The following is a 14,998-nucleotide window of genomic DNA, read 5'->3' on the forward strand; positions in this document are numbered from 1 at the left end:
ATGACTTCTCTTCAGTTTCAATTTCCTAAAGAGTTGCCTTTCTTTTAGGTACTTATTCAGTCTGCAGTAAGGAAAGTGGATTTTCATTAAAATACATAGAACGTTTTTCATAGATGGCTGAGATCACAAGAGTCCTCTAAGTCTGTCAAACTCAAGATTTCAGCTAATTATTTTTGGCCAAATATAGCAACATATTTTAATAACCCTTTCAAGTCAGTTCAATCAGGGAGAACTTAAAGAACATTGTTCTTGTCAATTCTGCAGGATCTGGCTCATTGTATCCCCCAGCATGGCAGAACAATAGTGAATGGACTCCTACAGTGGTTCCTCTCAGATGGTATTAACGGTTACTGACATTTCCCATGGAGGAATGAATAATTTCACAAGTGTTTTGACCTTCACCTGCCACTCTGTTAATTATATTATATTAAACATGGGTTCTTGCATATAATCTCTCTAATGCACTAAAGAGCAGGCTGCCAGGGGAACGAATTAACCAGGATCACGTGATCCATCTCCGGAGTTTTATTCAGCCTTATTTGTCTTTTTGTTTCACTGACTCTTTGTGACTTTTCTTTAAGAGCTTCAAAGGATTTGCTCTAGTTTTTTTTTCTGGGTTATTCAGTAGGTTTTAACGTTTCTACCCTTCATTAGATCTCATTGCTCTTTGTAAGAAATCCTGTAAAGGAAATTGTTAGAAGCAAGGAAGTCGCTGATCTTGGGAAAAGCTTTGCAGTGGAAATTATATTTCTGCTTGAAGAGTTTTAGCATATAGGGGACAGATCAAAGTAGACTTATTTTGGTTAAACAGCTCAAAAATGTTATGGTAAAAACTAAAATCTGAAGTTACTTGTATTTATAGATATATTTTTGTTAAATTTGCTAATATTACCTGTTTGTATGTGTTTCAGTGGGATTATGAAACCTGGCTTAAATGCCATTCTTGGACCAACTGGAAGTGGAAAGTCTTCGTGAGTACCGATCGCCAGATAAACTCAAAAACATTTACAGAGGCTTTAAAAGCTACAACACAGTTAAAAATAGGCAGGTTATGGTCAAATGAAAAAGTGTAACACTATAAATCCCTTTAAAAGCATTTTTCTACTTGGGGCGTGCTTTGGTGGGGCAATGGTTAGTGAACATGACCAATGTCTGGAGGCCTTAGTCCTCGAAGCAGGTGACCCGGATTTGAATCCGTTCTGTCAGCCGACAGTCCATTAAAAAAAAAGCAATCCACCAGTGCTGTAAAAACTCAAAAAAAAAAGAGGTTTTCTACTTTAATTCTGGTAAATTTAAACAACAATTAACCCAAAGGACTTCTGTTAAAATTAAAAATTAGAAGAAAGCAAAAAAGATAGATTTTGAGGGAAATGTGAGGTCTTATAAAACCTTTTCAATAGATATCAGATGTATTGGTGCTTTGGATGTGTAAGATTGCAGAAAAGATGAAGACTTTGGTTAAAATAAGTAATCACAATTATGCAAATTTCTCCAAAACGTCTCTGTAGCAACTGAAGATGCTGCAATAAGTGTTCTCTTCTCTAAATAAACAAACTTCACACACGACATGGGTTTTATCTCATCATGCTGAGGGAGTGAAAGAAAGATTCTAATTTTATAAATATGATGGAGTGCAATCAGTTAAGGTTTTTAATGTCAGTTGTTAAAATGTTAACAGTTAAAGAAAGCTCTGCAGACTGTATTAATCCACGACTTACAGCAATCCCTCCACCTGAGCAAGTATATGATGACAGTGGGAGGATTGACTCCCTTCTTGTCAGACATAACCTCCTGCAGATCTGGCTTAGTTTTGAAAGGCATCTTCTACATCAACTGGTTACAAAGAGGACAGAAACCTCTGTGATTCATGCACACAGTTTATTTGGAAACAGCAGTGGCTTCATATTGGCTAAAAAGATTAGCTCAGACTGAATATGACTGAAAAAGTGCATATGGCCTAATTAGGTTAGGTGGAGCAGCAGAGCTTCTCTTAATAACTTTTTTTATGTGGAAATGTTTATATTAAATACCTTTTTGAATATTAATGACTATTGTTTTTATCTAAAGCTTTTTGGATATTCTGGCTGGAAGGAAGGATCCTTTGGGTCTATCAGGAGAGGTCCTTATTGATGGAGCACCGCAGCCTCCAAACTTCAAGTGTCTATCTGGTTATGTGGTCCAGGTGAGTTAATTAAAAATATTTTTTTTTACTTAACGGTCCTGAATGGTGATAATAATTAAAGGGTCATAGTGGTGCTCTTGGTGTTCTCTCCTCTCTAGGAAGATGTAGTGATGAGCACCTTAACTGTGAGGCAGAATCTTAGTTTTTCTGCTGCACTAAGGCTTCCACCATCTGTTCCACAAAGTGAAAAAGAGGCTCGGGTCAATCATCTTATTAGGGAGCTGTGTCTCACCAAAGTGGCTGACAATAAGGTAGATGTCCATCACTGCTGCTCTGCTTTAGAAGTCAAAACATCTGGTTGGGACCAGCTAGTTTTTTTTTTATATTCATATGCCTCTTCAGGTGGGCTCCCAAATGACTCGAGGAATCTCAGGAGGTGAGAGAAAGAGAACCAACATCGGTATGGAGCTGATTATTGATCCTGCGGTTCTGTTTCTGGATGAACCGACCACAGGGCTCGATGCCAGCACAGCCAACTCTGTCCTGCTGCTGCTGAAAAGGTGACAGAAACCCAGGAACCTAAACATGTATTCTCTATTTGTTGCCATTACATACAGAAAATTTTTGTTTTTTTATGTAACCCATAACTTCCTTTTTCTCTGAGATATAATTATGACACCATACAGACTCTTCTCTTCTCTCTCTTAAGTTAGAAAGATGTTTGTTCAGCTTCATAAGCCAGAAAATTATAATAAATTATAAATTATACTGTTGTCTTTACAGTAAGAGCAGTAAGTAGAAGCTTTTAAAAACTGGAACTAGGTCAAACAACACTGGACCAGGGCTTGGGTTCAATCTGTCAATATAGAATATTCAAAGTTTCTTATTGGGAGACTGTAGCCAAGTGTAGCTGTAGCCACTATCTACATGGCAACTGCGTGGGAGGGGTGCAGAGATATGTCCTTTCATTTTACTCTACTGCAACATCTACTGCTTTGATCAGTAGAAGATAAGGATGGTGCTCCATGTCGTTAAGACTAGTGTGTGGAGTAAGGTACATGATCTATACAGGTATAGCTCTTTATTTCTTCTTCTATTGGCCTGGAGACATTTTTAAAGAGAAGATCACCATTATCCCTTTGAAATAACAGGACACTTTAAATACATATCTAAATGCCTTTGTTAGGAAACTGAAAAATTATCATTACTTGATCATTCTAGTGGGAAAATTAGTAGAAATAACACAGAAATGGCTATAAAAAGACCCAACACTGTAGAGGCTCTAGAGCAATAGTTCCCTAATCTTTCATCTTGTGATGCACAAAATCTCAACAAAAGGGACTATTGACACCAACTATTGGTTGAAAATTCATGCAATTCTACTAAAACACACCAGAGCACAACGACAAGTCAAATAACACCAACAGACACAAATGTTTTTTTTTAAATATATATTAAACCCTTTAGATCAAAAATGTGCTTCACCCTTTGCATCTTTGGGATTTAGTTAATTTATTTTGGAGGACTCAGACCTCTTTTGTATTTTCAACCCAAAGTGAGGTCCTAACTTCCACTTCAGAACCACTGATCTAAACTGATTGTTTAAAGAGGAATGTTAAAATATCACTCTTTCTGTATGTTCTAACCCTGTGAAATATTATTTAGGAGCATTAAGGACAAATTAGACTGTAAAGAGCAGGGATTTTAAGTGTGGCATTAATCCCTCAAATATTGTGGAAAATAATTTACAACAATATGGCTACACTGCAGTCTCAGACCCGAGTCCTAGAGGGTCTGTATCCTCCAACTTTTAGATACTAACCTAGTCCAACACATCTGAATCAAAGTACTTATTTACCCCCACAGTTGCAGTGAACTTCTCCAAAGAACTGATAAGGACCTAATGATTTTATTCATGTGTATTAGAGCAGACCTACATCTAAAAGGGGTAGGAAAGTGGTGTGATAGTGTACCAGGTTACCAACAAATATGGTTTACTATGAATTCAAAACAACTTGTCAATTGCTTTGAAATCTTGTGGTGGGGCTTTAATGATCTCACTGTGTTCTTAGGATGGCCAGCCATGGTCGAACCATAATCATGTCCATCCACCAGCCCCGCTACTCCATCTACAGACTGTTTGACACTCTGACTCTATTAGTTGGCGGGAAAATGGTGTATCACGGACCAGCCCCCAATGCTTTGGACTACTTTGCCAACATTGGTGATTATGGTTCTTCAAGAATCCAATTATACCACAATAAGGCCTGTTGCTGTTTACGATAGATTGTTGGTTGGGTTTTGATTTTCCAGGCTATCCATGTGAGCCCCATAACAACCCAGCTGACTTCTTTCTTGATGTCCTAAATGGAGACTTCACTAAGCCAGCCAAGGTTCATGACACAGCAGGTACATACGTTACAGTCCACTCTGGACCATCAGAAACATCCAAATAAGGAGTGCTAAACTGCTTTTGCAAAAATTTGTAAATTGCTTGTGCTACTGGAAACTTGAGAGCAGCTGTAAAAAACAAACTTTCCAAGCAATGAAGATGGAGGTAAATATATGTTTTAATAACACTGATAACTACGATAGAATATTGCTGATAGTGCACATTACATGTGTGTCTTAAAGTGTTTCAGTACAAACAAAAGTGAACAGCTCCTCCTCCGATTCCCCTCTGACAAAGATGGAGTCATGGTCAGACTTAAATAGTTTGACTGACCTCCACCAGCTGCTCACAACACCCAGAACAATGGAAAGCAGTGCTGACGCATAAAAATGATATACAACATAATGCTTCATACCTGTTAAGAGTAACAACTTTGTGATAGAGCCATAAAGTTTTTGTCAATTGTCATCAAAGTTGGTTGTATCTCTTTGAGCATTGTTTGCACTCTTTATTAATTTTTTTTAATCCATTATAAACCAGAAATATGAATAGAAATGTGTCGATGCAATCAACTGGTTTTCCTTAGAAAGAAAACTTTGAATCAGTTTGACTTGATGATCTGGTGAACTGTAAAGTGCCTTGAGATGACATGTGTTGTGAATAGGCGCTTTATGAATAAACTTAATTGAATTGTATTGAAATAGAATGTGATTCTATTCTGTGTCTCAAAAATAAGTGGAATAGAGAAGATCAGAAGAAAAACTGTCTGGTTGGAAAAATAACCACAGCAAGAAGTAAAGAAGGAGGTACAATCACAGCAAAAATCTGAGAAAGTCATGTATTATTAGACAGGCTTCCTCAAGTATACCAAATCCAAAACTGTTGTGTAAGTTTTTCCTTGAAAAAGTTGTCCGATGTGGTTAAAAATATAATCTGCAAAAATGGATAGGAAAGTTGAGTTGGCCTGCATACCATTATGCTTTTGCTCGGCTGTGGGCCATACAGGGAATCACTTCCATCTGTAAAAATATGTTTTTTTAAAAGGGCATTTAATAAATGTATATATATATATATATATATATATATATAGTGTTTGCTGTTTATCCTTTGGCATGACGTGTTTTGTGGATGTAGAAATGGATTTCAGCAGTTTTCCTTAGAATTTTACAGAATTCATGATGACACCAGCTTTCAGGACGAGTCTCTGTCTCTTACCAGCAGATACCTAAGTTAGAATGAATCAGGTATCTGCTGGCCATTTAATGACTAACAGCTAAATGAGACATACTCTTGCAATAAGGTGTTTTCAGTATTTAAAAAAAGGTTGTTTTTTTTTCTCTCTCTCTCTCTCTCTATGTATCCAAACCAGATCTGACTTTTGAAGAACTTGGCACAACCAGGCAGAACATTGAGGAACACCTTGTTGTCGAGTACAAGAAGAGCAGCTACTCCAGCGATACAGGAGCTGAATTGAGGCGTATTCTCCAAAATAAGGAATGTGTATCATCGCTTAGATCTCGCAGCATCACCTACAACAATCACTTCCTTCACCAACTTCGATGGGTTTTTAAGAGAACCTTCCAAAACCTCATGCTGACTCCACAAACATCCGTGGCTCAGGTTAAACTCAGTTCTTCCTACTATTTTGTCATATTTGTCTCAAGAATACAACTATTTAATGATTACATTTTTTTTTTCGTAACAGAAAACAAACGCATAGGTCTTTGAAGGGGCCATCTTGTGGCTCTCATTAGTCACCCCGGGGCAGTGAATGCTGTTAGAGGTCTCCTCTCTTTAAGAATTATTAACAGCTAATTGGCCCTAAATAGGTCAGAATAATCCCAGTAGAGGTGCTCTAGGTGGTATGGGTGCTCTAATCGGCTTTGGCGACTGTTGTGACCCTACTCCAGCCTCTTTGGGCTCAGATCTTAAGTGATATCATATCTGGCAAAAGCCCCTTAGGCCCAAGTCAGGGAGTCATCACATGATGGCGCCATTACTTGTCGCATTTCATCGCCTTTGATTCCACATGAAGGCCTGATGGGAATGAGGTCAAGAAGCCTCAACCTTACTGACTTATCCGCTAACCCTGGGAACCTCTCCGTCCTCCATTTACCTGCAGATTGTTAGACTTGAATTGTGCTGCTTTTCTTTCATTTTATTCTCCTTTTGCACTTATAATTTGCATATCATCAAACCAATTTTGATATCAGACTAAATTTGCCCAAATTATGATTTTATTTATCTAGGAATAATGCTATCCAAAATAACCCTGCTTCTTAAATAACGAATGAACTGTGTTTGACCACATTATTTTTTGTTTGAAATATTTTTCCTTAATGGCATCTTGCTTTAACTCTGCCCTTTGTACTCGATATAAGCTACTGGATCCAGAATTTCCCTGAAGGAGTAATCCCAAGGGATAAATGAAGTCGAGTCTAAGTCTAAGTCTAGCCACATCTAGACCTGATTACTGTCCAACCTGCTCAAACAATAAATCAGTCAAAAAAAAAATGTCTGAAGTAGATTCAACAACAAATATAAAGATATATATTAGCCTGGAAATTGTTATGAAGCAATTTATAAGGCTTAAAGTCTCCAGAGAATCACAATAAAATGTATTATCCACAAACAGAGAACAAAACAGGCAAGCATGGTGGTGGTTCTCTCTAGCAGATAATGCAAAGGACAAAACTCACGATTTATTAGGATTACAGAGGAGGGAATGCATAGACTTCAGAGTAAACCAAGGCTGAAAGCAACAAACAAAAGGAACTGTCTCCAGAAACGGCACTTACGTAATAAAAATAAATCAAACTAAATGACAATTTAGCTCCATAACTAAGTAAACAAGAGAAAACCGTAATGCAATACAACCTCCTCGCACTGTGACCATACACAGCATTTCAGAATAAGTAAGGTGCAACAATGTGGCTGCTTAGGACAAGCAGAGAAGAGGGATGGCAACCAGTCCTCTTTTATATGCATCTTCCGCTGGGTCCACCAATCCGCCGTTTCCATTCTTCAGGAATTCAATCAGCAGTTGCCACCTGCACACTCAGATTTGCACTGTTACAAAACCCTAGGGCTAGACCCGTATAAATGTTTTTGACCTTTATGCTGCAGCACTTTTAATTAAAACCCTTTATAGTGTTTGGCTACATCTAAGCAGAACAAAAAGAAATGAGGAAACCTGCTTCTGTACAGGCTGCACTGTGATTGCCTCTCCTAATCTCTTCTGTGTCCAGGTGGGAGTCAATATTTTCCTCGCTCTCATCGTAGGAGCCATCTTCTTTGCAGTCCAAGATAATCAGAGTGGTCTTCAAAACAGGTCAGAGAAATGATCCAACATGTGTCTCTAAAGCTAAGGTTGTTTCTTAGTTTCTTTAAAGGAAAGTGCAAATGTTCAGCGTTAAACTAAAACTGTAGTTACATAGTTATAGAGTCCAGTCAGTGTCTCTGATTAATTTCAGAGTGAACAGTACTAAAAAGTCAATTAGAGCCCATAAAATGGCTCTCCTTTTTCCCTCTTTGATTCTGTGCATAGTTTAGAGCAGGCATCCCCAAAATCAGTCCTCAAGGCCCACTTTCCTGCAGGTTTTTGGTGGTTTTTCTGCTCCAGCACAGCTGATTTTAATTGAAAGCTGAATAACAGGCTTTTGCTCAACTGCAATCATCATAATCAGCTGTGCTAAAGCAGGGAAACCTCTTAAACCTGCAGGACAGAGGCCCTTGAGGACCGATTTTGGGGATGCCTGAGTTAGAGGAAATGGGGGCCAATGTCAGCAGCCTGGTAAAGAAGGTGTGCATGTGGCTTAAATGTTCTGCATTCATCGCTCCTTTCTCAGTATCAACAACATTCAGCTACCAACAATGTGGAAAGCATAACTAATATACCCAGTCTGGTAGCAGTGCATCATGAAGCCGAGAACTTACTGTTTACTTTCTGTAAAAAAAATTAAAAAAAAAATAAAAAAAATCGAGCAATTTAAGACCACTTGATGGTTCTAGTGTATAACTTCCATAAAAATATACTCAAAAATGTATCTATTATTTTCCTGAGAGTATCTGAAAGTACAAGAAACTAAAAAATACTAGGGAATGTAACCTCTGTGTCAAAGAGCAATAACCCTGGGCCTTTCCTGGAGCCTAAAGGATTTTTAATTTCTCCAGAATATAAACCATGTTCTCTATGGAGTGTTGGCCTAGTGGTTAGAGCAGTGCAATTTTGCTCTGAGAAGGTTGTAAGAACCTGGTTGGATCCATTCAGCCTGCACTCTGGGTCCCTGAGCAAGACCCTTATCCCCACACTGCTCCCCAAGGGGATGGGTTAAAATGCAGAGAGTGAATTTCCCCACTGTGGGACCATAAAGGGATTTACATTTACATGTTAGTAACCTGTGTATTCCATGAATCAATAAGTTCATTCAAGTAACCACCAAGTTCTGGGAAAGTTGTTCCTGTATCTTTTCTTAAAGTACATTATACGTTTCAGAAAGTATTTTGCATCCTCCATTAATGCACTTGGAAAATAAGTAAGTTCAAGAAGGTTTCAAGAAGCTAAGATTTAAGTCACAGAAGGTACCTTGCAAGTTTCAGGGAAGTTGCAGAATGTAACCTCTAAATCACTGAAGTTCCTGCTCTTCATTAAATTACCTCTAAGCTCCAAGAAAGTAACCTTTAGTTTGAGGAATGAAATATTTAAGTAAAGGGAGTGTAGCATAAAAGTTCCCGAAAATAAAGTTTTCATTTTATGAAAGTAACCTTTAAGATTTATACAGCAAAAAAAAAGAAAGTTCTGGGAAGAAGCATAAATGTTCCAGTAAATTAACTTGTTAGTTACAGAAAAGCAACCAGTAAATTTCTGTTCAGTAAAAATAATCTGTGCTCATGTAAAATGATCATGTTAGTTTGAGAACATTTTGGGAAATGACCTGAAAGTTTTGTAAACCTAAGAACAAATTTAAGAAAAGTGTAATGAAACTAACCTATGTGTGTTTTTTAGTATCTGACCTGTAAATACCAGGAAGTAACCCATATGTTTTATTAAAGTAATCTCCTTGGAAAATCTGGAATGTACCAAGTAGGGAAATAAGAGTTTGGCTCCAGTATTACACACACTGTTTAATGTGCTGCTACCACTTTTATCTAGTGTGCAGAACTACAGAAGCTCTGAGCAACTTGAATTCTGGAGCCATGGTTGAATGAAAAAGGAATTATTTCTATAGTTTGCAGAGAATTAGACTGACTTTCCTCCTACTAACAGAGGGTTCTAGTTTTCTACAGATGGTGTACGTATGGTTCTGTGGCTTCGTCTTGAAGTAGAAATAGTATCTAGTTTAATTTAAATCTTTTTATTCAATGGTTAGTTGATCTATGCAACATTTTGCCGTTTGTCTTGTCCCTGACTTTAAATGAAGACACTCTGATGTTGATTAAAAATCTTCTGAGGAGGATGATCACTGTTGTACATAATGTTCTTCATGTTTTGAAGAATCCTTCTTTGTGAAATAGTCTCCAGAGGTTCTTGAGCAGTTCCTAGAGCCTTCTTTATTGTTAACCTTGTTGAGGAAACATACAACTATAAAAAAAAAATCATAAATTAAAAAAGCCAAAATAATATTTTGGATTAAAAGCCTGCTGGGAAAAAAGTTTGATTTAAAATCCTGGAACTGGGAATTCAATTGGGAATTCTTACTGAGTTGTGGTACTGACACAAAAAATGTAGTTTTTATTATTTTCTCCCTTTCATCTCCTCTTTCTGTCGTCTTTTCTCCTCTTTAATCTTTTCTCCTGTTCTACTTATATTGCAGTGTCCATATAATCTGTAAAACTCCCTGCATGAATCATAATAAAGCTATTTATCTGCATAAATCAAGCGGAACACTGTGGTGATAGCCATACTGCTCCACTTGTGAAAGAAAAATCTGTTGGGCTCTTTTTTGGCATTAACAGTTTAGGACACTAAAAAAATAAAGAAGTTAATATCAACGCAATATTTCAGGCCCTTTACTTAAAAGTTCATTTTAAGACCTCAAACATCTGCAATTTATAGTTCAGTGAACTATGATGGAACCATGAGCTGCAAAAAATAAACCATGAAAGTAACTTTCCTTCTAAAATGGGCAGGAAATTAGAGAGGCGATGTGCTCAGGGGTGCCCCCTTGTGGGAAGATTGTTTTTTTTTAGGTTTACTTAAAATTTAATGGATTAAATAGTCAAACATCAAGTAATTGAAGAAACTTTTCCAAATTACAGACAACACTCACCAAGGACTGCCATTCCTGTAGCCTTTTTTAAGGATCTGAAAAAAAAAAAATAATAATAATAATTTCAGAAAAGGTGTCTGACTGCTAACTATCATTATTTGAAATGGGACCTGATGACTGCAACGTAAGAGAACGGATTCTGCTTTGTCATTCCCTGCAGGATGGGCGCCCTCTTCTTCATCACCACCAACCAGTGTTTCAGCACTGTATCTGCAGCCGAGCTCTTCATCGGAGAGAGGAACCTGTTTGTGTAGGTAGCCTTACAGGAAATCACCACATGTGTGGCTCAATGTTTGGACTCCTAAAATGTGCCATCTGGTTCAAGGCATGAGTACATCAGTGGCTACTACCGGGTATCCGTCTACTTCCTGTCAAAAATCCTCTGTGACCTCATCATGCGCACTATCACCTCTGTTGTCTTCAGCATCATTGTCTACTTTTTGATCGGTAAGAAAGGCTCTCTGGAGTGTTTTTTTTTTAAAGTCTTCTGAACCATAAGCCTTTGGAGGTACTGATGGAAACCTTTTCCTCAGGGTTGAAGTCCACAGCGGAGGCCTTTCTTATCTTCACATTCACAGTGACTCTGGTGGCCTACACCGCCACAGCCATGACCATGGCCATCTCAGCTGACCAGAGCGTCGTGAGTCTGGCCAACATCTTCATGACCATCACTTTTGTTTTCATGATGGTGAGAAAAGCTGCAGTACAGAAAAAAATGTTTTAACTACATCTAGTAGCTTCTTATTCAAACTCTTACCTATATTTTAATCCTTGTGATAAAAAAAAAATAAGCTTTTTGGCTTTAAAAACACTTAAAATCCTTAAACTTTAGGTGAGCCATGTTAATTGGACAGTTTAAGACCGTGAAGATTCATCTATGAAGAATGAGTCCTTCACCAAACATAGGGAACAATCCCAGTACATGTTTGAAGGAGCACATAGATCCCAATAAGGTAACGCTTTCTTCTATATAATACAACAGTAGCCATGTAATAACATGGTAATAACATAACAAGTTACACTATATTACTATAAAACAAGAAAAACATCATGGAGAATTTTAGTAATTGTTGTGCTTCAAGTTTTAGCCAAACAAGGTAAAGTTAGATTTCTTAGATTTCAAACAGGTATTGCCAGGTAAGTCAGTCATTGCACCGACAGCAATAAATTAAGGTGTTATTATCTAGTAAAAAGCAGTTTATTACTTGGTATATAACAGAAAACCAAACCTAGAAGACAGCAAGCCAAGCTTCTTAACTAAACTCTTATTTATATGTAACTTCAGTTCAGTTATATGCTTTATTTAACTGATCATAAGTTAAAATTTACTTTGTAAGCTGTTGGTAGGTGGTGGCAAATAACAGAAACTGTTAAGGCAAGGCAAGGCAAATGTATTTGTATAGCACAATTCAATACAAAGACAATGCAAAGTGCTTTACATGATTAAAATATAGGAAAATAAAACACAATCAAAGCAAGTAGGAAAAAATGTGGTAACCTAATGGTAATTACCCATCAAAAGTCTCCATTGTTAAATAGTAACATACAATTGTAATAATTACATGCAGGTAATTACTTTGAAATTATATACCTTAATTTTGGGGTAATTAAGAAATACATTTCTTCTTATTACCTAGTAATATAGTGTGACTTGCTATAGTATTACCATGTTATTACATGGTTATTTATGTACTGAAAAAGAAAGCGTTACCCATAATTAAGGATTATATTCTAATAAAGTGATTTAAGCAAAATGGTATAAAGACACTGTTTCCACACTCTACTACTGGTAAAAAGCAGAATAATGTCTAAAAAAAACAAACATGAATATTCAAAGCCTTCTCTGAGCCGAGTTACCCTGCTTACTACTTATGTATTGATCTTGTTGTTTTATTTTGTATTTGCTTAACTTTTACTTTTTTGATACAAAATGCATAAAATGCTGATTTATTCTGGGGAGCAATGTTCACTTTTAAAATATTATAATACCCTTGAAGCTTAAGTTATCTGTGGCTGTTTGACGTTTTTGCGCCTCTGACTCTGGTTCAGAAGGCACTTTTTTATCCTGATTTCCATCTAGTTTTTTTCATAATAATATTTTCCATTTATCTTTATTTCTCATGAAATGTTAGGATCCCAGTTTTTAGGATAGAGGTTGGAATAATAAAAAATCAGTTTGAAAGCTGTTAACAACTTTGCTTAAAAAAGAAAATTGAATCCATGATGACCAAAGCTGCTGATACTCCTGTGACATTTCCTGTGAGTCACACAGCAGTTTTTCTTTCTTTGTTGTTCTTTTTACTTTAATCCAAAATAGACAGACATCAGCACACACCTTAAAACACCTCAAAAGCAGACTCAAAAGACCCCACCTCCCATCCACCCACCCACAGACTGTAGAGTCTGGAATGTAGCGTTTGACAGCATTAAAAGAGGAAGCCTCTTATTTCTATATGCTTTTCAAATCTGAATTAATCATATTTCTTAATGTAAAAATGTCTTTGGGATGGATGAGACCATAATGCATAGCACGTTTTGGGATATACCGGTTCCGGATCCAACACGGCATATCACCACCCTCATCCCATACCATCTGTTACACACGGTGGTAGAAGTATGCTGATGTGGGCTTGTTTTTCATCCACTGGACGTCTTGTAGTCATAGGCTGCGTCCAAACGTCCGCCCTAACTCATAAATCCCTTAATCACCATATAGAGCGAAGACCTAATAGTGGAGTTTATAGTGAGCTCAGTTAACTGAGCATTCGGACAGATGATCACTACTTTTCACTTCCCGTTGGTCACATGACTCTGCCTCCCGGCACGGTACCTCCACCATCTTTGTTATTTGGTGACAGTGGGCCACTATGACAACAAATCCCATAGTGCTTTGCAAGATGAGCTCTACACGCAAAGTATTCCAGGTATTATCTAATCGTCTAGTGACCATGGATGATCACTACTTTTCAAGGTGCACTCTGGGAAAGTCCACAACTTTTTCATCCACTAGACGTGATACTCATCTTAAATGGCGTAACCATTGTATAATGCCCTATACAGCGATTACTGCGGACGTTCGGACACAAACACTGGGTAAACCATGAAATCCTTTAGCAAAGTTTTCCAATGTGTCAGCAACTTTACGACAACTGAAGCTTGGTGCAAACCTTGTCTTCATCAGCACAGATGTCAGACATGACCTGTTAAAAGCCTTGTTTCCCGTTTGTTCCTCATGGAGAAGTGAGCAGAAACACATATCTACAAACCCCAATGAATTAAAGCTGCACCAGAAACAGCAGTGGGTTATAACTCACCAAAAGCAATGACAGAGACTTCAGTAAGTCATTCAATCTTCTGTTATGTTGTTCTCCATGGGTACCAAATTGGACCAAAACTCCTTGGTGCTTAGCTTCTTTCTATCAACCAGTCCAAATGAAGAGAACCCTAAAGGACTAGCTGAAGCTTATCGTCTGCGGATTTTGTTTGTAGATCTTCTCTGGCCTCCTGGTGAACCTTCCCAGCATCGTGGACTGGCTGGCCTGGCTGAAGTACTTCAGTATTCCTCGATACGGCTTTGCAGTAAGTTTTTCCTTCAAACCATGTTTACAGCTGTAATGCTCAGGTTTTCCCAACATCAGACTTAATTTAAAAATCTCTTATGATTTATTGGTTTTAACATCAAATTATGGTCACGTTCAGGCCTTGAAGATCAACGAGTTTGTTGGTTTGAAGTTCTGTCAGGACACCAATACGTCTGCAGTGATGGCCAACAGTGGCGTTAGCTCAGCGGGCCAGATGTGAGTAAATTGTCCACATCCACAGGAATCCTAGTGGATCATACGGTAAATTCTGCTTTTATCTCTCGACTGTGTCCTTTCAGGTGTACAGGAGAACAGTACCTGGACTACCTGGGAATAGAGTCAGGCTCCTGGGGACTGTGGGAGAATCACGTGGCTTTGACCGTCATGATGGTCATATTCCTCCTCATCGCCTACCTGAAGCTCCGCTACATCAGGAAGTTCACCTAAAGTGGATTCTGGGTTTAACTGTAACATATTACCCATGAAAAAATCCCTTCTTGAAACGGTGTGAAATAAATGTGTCCAAATGTAATGTGTCACAGTGAAGGTTAAATTACTAATTTATTGCTGTTTACAGACACCATTGGGTTCAGGTTGGTTCAGGATGGTGCGGTAAAAAAGAGAGGCCTCATTA

The 14,998-nt window shown here is 37.8% G+C and overlaps 1 protein-coding gene across 1 annotated transcript in view; it reads left to right on the forward strand.

Annotated features, from left to right (window-relative positions):
* Window positions 1–14,998, forward strand: part of LOC107101853 (ATP-binding cassette sub-family G member 2-like) — a 17,418-nt gene extending 2,420 nt beyond the window's left edge. Inside the window, exons 3-16 of the mRNA XM_015400926.1 lie at window positions 912–971; window positions 2,068–2,182; window positions 2,281–2,433; window positions 2,525–2,682; window positions 4,195–4,346; window positions 4,436–4,531; window positions 5,884–6,134; window positions 7,763–7,845; window positions 10,944–11,033; window positions 11,109–11,230; window positions 11,317–11,471; window positions 14,273–14,362; window positions 14,483–14,580; window positions 14,664–14,998. Of these exons, the coding sequence (XP_015256412.1) occupies window positions 912–971; window positions 2,068–2,182; window positions 2,281–2,433; window positions 2,525–2,682; window positions 4,195–4,346; window positions 4,436–4,531; window positions 5,884–6,134; window positions 7,763–7,845; window positions 10,944–11,033; window positions 11,109–11,230; window positions 11,317–11,471; window positions 14,273–14,362; window positions 14,483–14,580; window positions 14,664–14,811 (1,771 nt within the window). The 3' untranslated portion in view covers window positions 14,812–14,998. The remainder of the gene's footprint in view (window positions 1–911; window positions 972–2,067; window positions 2,183–2,280; window positions 2,434–2,524; window positions 2,683–4,194; window positions 4,347–4,435; window positions 4,532–5,883; window positions 6,135–7,762; window positions 7,846–10,943; window positions 11,034–11,108; window positions 11,231–11,316; window positions 11,472–14,272; window positions 14,363–14,482; window positions 14,581–14,663) is intronic.

This window comes from Cyprinodon variegatus, unplaced genomic scaffold (genome assembly GCF_000732505.1).
Source record: "Cyprinodon variegatus isolate N-32 unplaced genomic scaffold, C_variegatus-1.0 Scaffold1162, whole genome shotgun sequence".
Taxonomy (NCBI): domain Eukaryota; kingdom Metazoa; phylum Chordata; class Actinopteri; order Cyprinodontiformes; family Cyprinodontidae; genus Cyprinodon; species Cyprinodon variegatus.